At 57.9% G+C, this 2,126-nt stretch overlaps 1 protein-coding gene across 1 annotated transcript in view; it reads right to left on the bottom strand.

The window, feature by feature from the left end:
* The window catches only part of Klk13 (kallikrein related peptidase 13), a 10,499-nt gene extending 10,157 nt beyond the window's left edge, over nucleotides 1–342 (bottom strand). Inside the window, exon 1 of the mRNA XM_026789072.1 lies at nucleotides 291–342. Within this exon, the coding sequence (XP_026644873.1) occupies nucleotides 291–342 (52 nt within the window). The remainder of the gene's footprint in view (nucleotides 1–290) is intronic.
* Between the last annotated feature and the right edge of the window lie 1,784 nt (nucleotides 343–2,126).

Here is a 2,126-nt window from a genome sequence, read left to right on the forward strand (position 1 = left end):
GGTATGGTGGTGGTGGAGGTACTGCAAAGAGTCGAGGGAGTCCGGAGACTTGGGAGCCTCTCTGAGCTGGGACATCTCTGGAGTCAGAGGTGTTGGTGGGCTGACCCTAGTTGGGAAATGGGGTCACACAGGGACTAGCAGGAAGCTCTCAGTGTGTCCTCCCTGGCCTTGAGTGGGCGGGGTGGGGGGGCGGAGCCCGCAAGTCCCCCCCTTCCCAGTGGCTTGACCCTTCCTACCATTGGCATGAATTACCTCCCTGCCTCCATCCACCCTTGTGCCTGAGTACTCACCTCCGGACAAGGCCACGGTCAGGCAAACGAAGGCAGCCACTAGGGGCCACATGATAGCTCCGGGATTGGGGTGGGCAGGGTGGGCGGGGTCTGGGTCGAGAGGCTGAAGTGGGTATTGCAAAGCCGGAGACTGAAATTCTCTGAGCTTTGCAATTTTGAACTTTACGGCTCTATTCTTTCTGAAATCCCTGGCCCTCAAATCTTGCCCTTCTGTAATTCCACCCGCAGTGTGTGTGGGACACCCCGGGAGCTGGTGGAGGGACAGCGTGCACTCCTCTGAGCTCCAGCGCCTGCCATCACTTCCAAAAGGTCACCTCTTCCTAACCTGCACTCTAAGAGCTGGGTCCAGACAGCATTGCCTCACCCATCACTCCTTTCCCCCCTTGTCCCCATTCTCCCCTCTCTGGGCCTGTCCCGGACCCTGGGTCTCCTCCCTGGCGTCTAGTCTCTCTGCATGCTTAGACTCCCTGCATCTCTGCAGGTTTCTGTCTCCACCTGCGCCTCACGCTGACTCAGCTGCCCTGTATCCCACTTTCCATCCCTCCTCTTTTCTCCTCTTGTCCCCCTGCAATGCCCCTTCCCCAGGCCTCTGCCCCTCTCCCTCCCAGAGACCCTACCTGAGGAGGGGCTCAGGTGGCCAACTTCAAGAGCCAGCTGTCTAGAAACTTCAGCTCCAACCCATGGCTTTTAACCCCTGAGCTCCCTCCCCCAGTGCGCGCACCATTTCCCGGTGCTGGCTCCCCCTCTCCACCCCCAATGGCTCAGCTTGCTGTTGACAGGCACCCCCCAGCCTGGGCTCGGCCCTCGGCTTGGAGGCGGAGCTTTTGGAACAAGCTGGGACCCAGATCTGTCCCCGCCCAAGCCTGAGTTGAACCCACTGTGAACCTTGTGGCAGGACCACAGAAAAGGGGAAAGCCCACTTTCCTTCTCAAACTCCTCCCCTCCATACCCCTCGTCATGCAGCACCTCTCTGCTTTCCTCACCTCCGCTCTCAGCTCTCAACGCGTGCACCTTTCAGTTCGCTGCAGCTCCCAGACCGGCATCCCCCAGCTCTCTTGAAATCCCACCTTTGCCATAGGGATCACCCCCAGCCTGTCCCTGAAGGCCAGTCCCTTCACCAGCGGCAACCCAAGCTTGTCTCTTAACAACAACGCTAGCACAGTCAGTGGGAGTCTCACCTCCAGCCCTGTTCCTTCCGAAATTCAAGGTGACGACCACATATGTTCATCACCCTCTTCCCAAGACACACACCATATAGGTGCCTGGCTAATAGAGTATCTAGTGCCCTGAGCCTGTGCGGGGCAGAGGCTGAGCCTGGGAAAGTGCTGGAACTAGGCTGCCTTTGAGAAGCAATTGATGAGGTGAGAGAGTGCATGGCAGGGTGGGTGGAGAGAAACAGGGCTGGCGCGGGGAGGGGGGGGAAGGGGGGGCAAGCTGGGACGAGATAGGGTGGGGGAAGAGGAAGGAGGAAGGGATGGTGTCTAAGGAATGAGTAGGTGGCTTCTGGAACTTTGGCGGGGTGGGGCCCCATGAGTTAATCCCAAAAGGTGGATGGGGCAGGATTAGGGATTAAGAAGGACAGGGGTGGGGTCAGAATTTGAAAACAAGCCAAGGATGGGGATCCAGTGAAGCTTGGAAAGAGGGAGCTAGAAGAGGTGACTTCATTAAGATATAGGCTGGTCCGGTGAAGGTTCACAGGGCGGAAGGTGGGCTGTGGTGGGGTGCAGGATTTGGGAGTGGTGTAGTCCAAACCAAGGGAGTTCAGACTGCACCGAAGGTTTGATTCTTTTTAAAAATAAAGTGTTGCAGCCACCCCCCCCCCAACTGCAGTTCAGT

Source organism: Microtus ochrogaster, unplaced genomic scaffold (assembly GCF_000317375.1).
Source record: "Microtus ochrogaster isolate Prairie Vole_2 unplaced genomic scaffold, MicOch1.0 UNK14, whole genome shotgun sequence".
NCBI classification, from domain to species: domain Eukaryota; kingdom Metazoa; phylum Chordata; class Mammalia; order Rodentia; family Cricetidae; genus Microtus; species Microtus ochrogaster.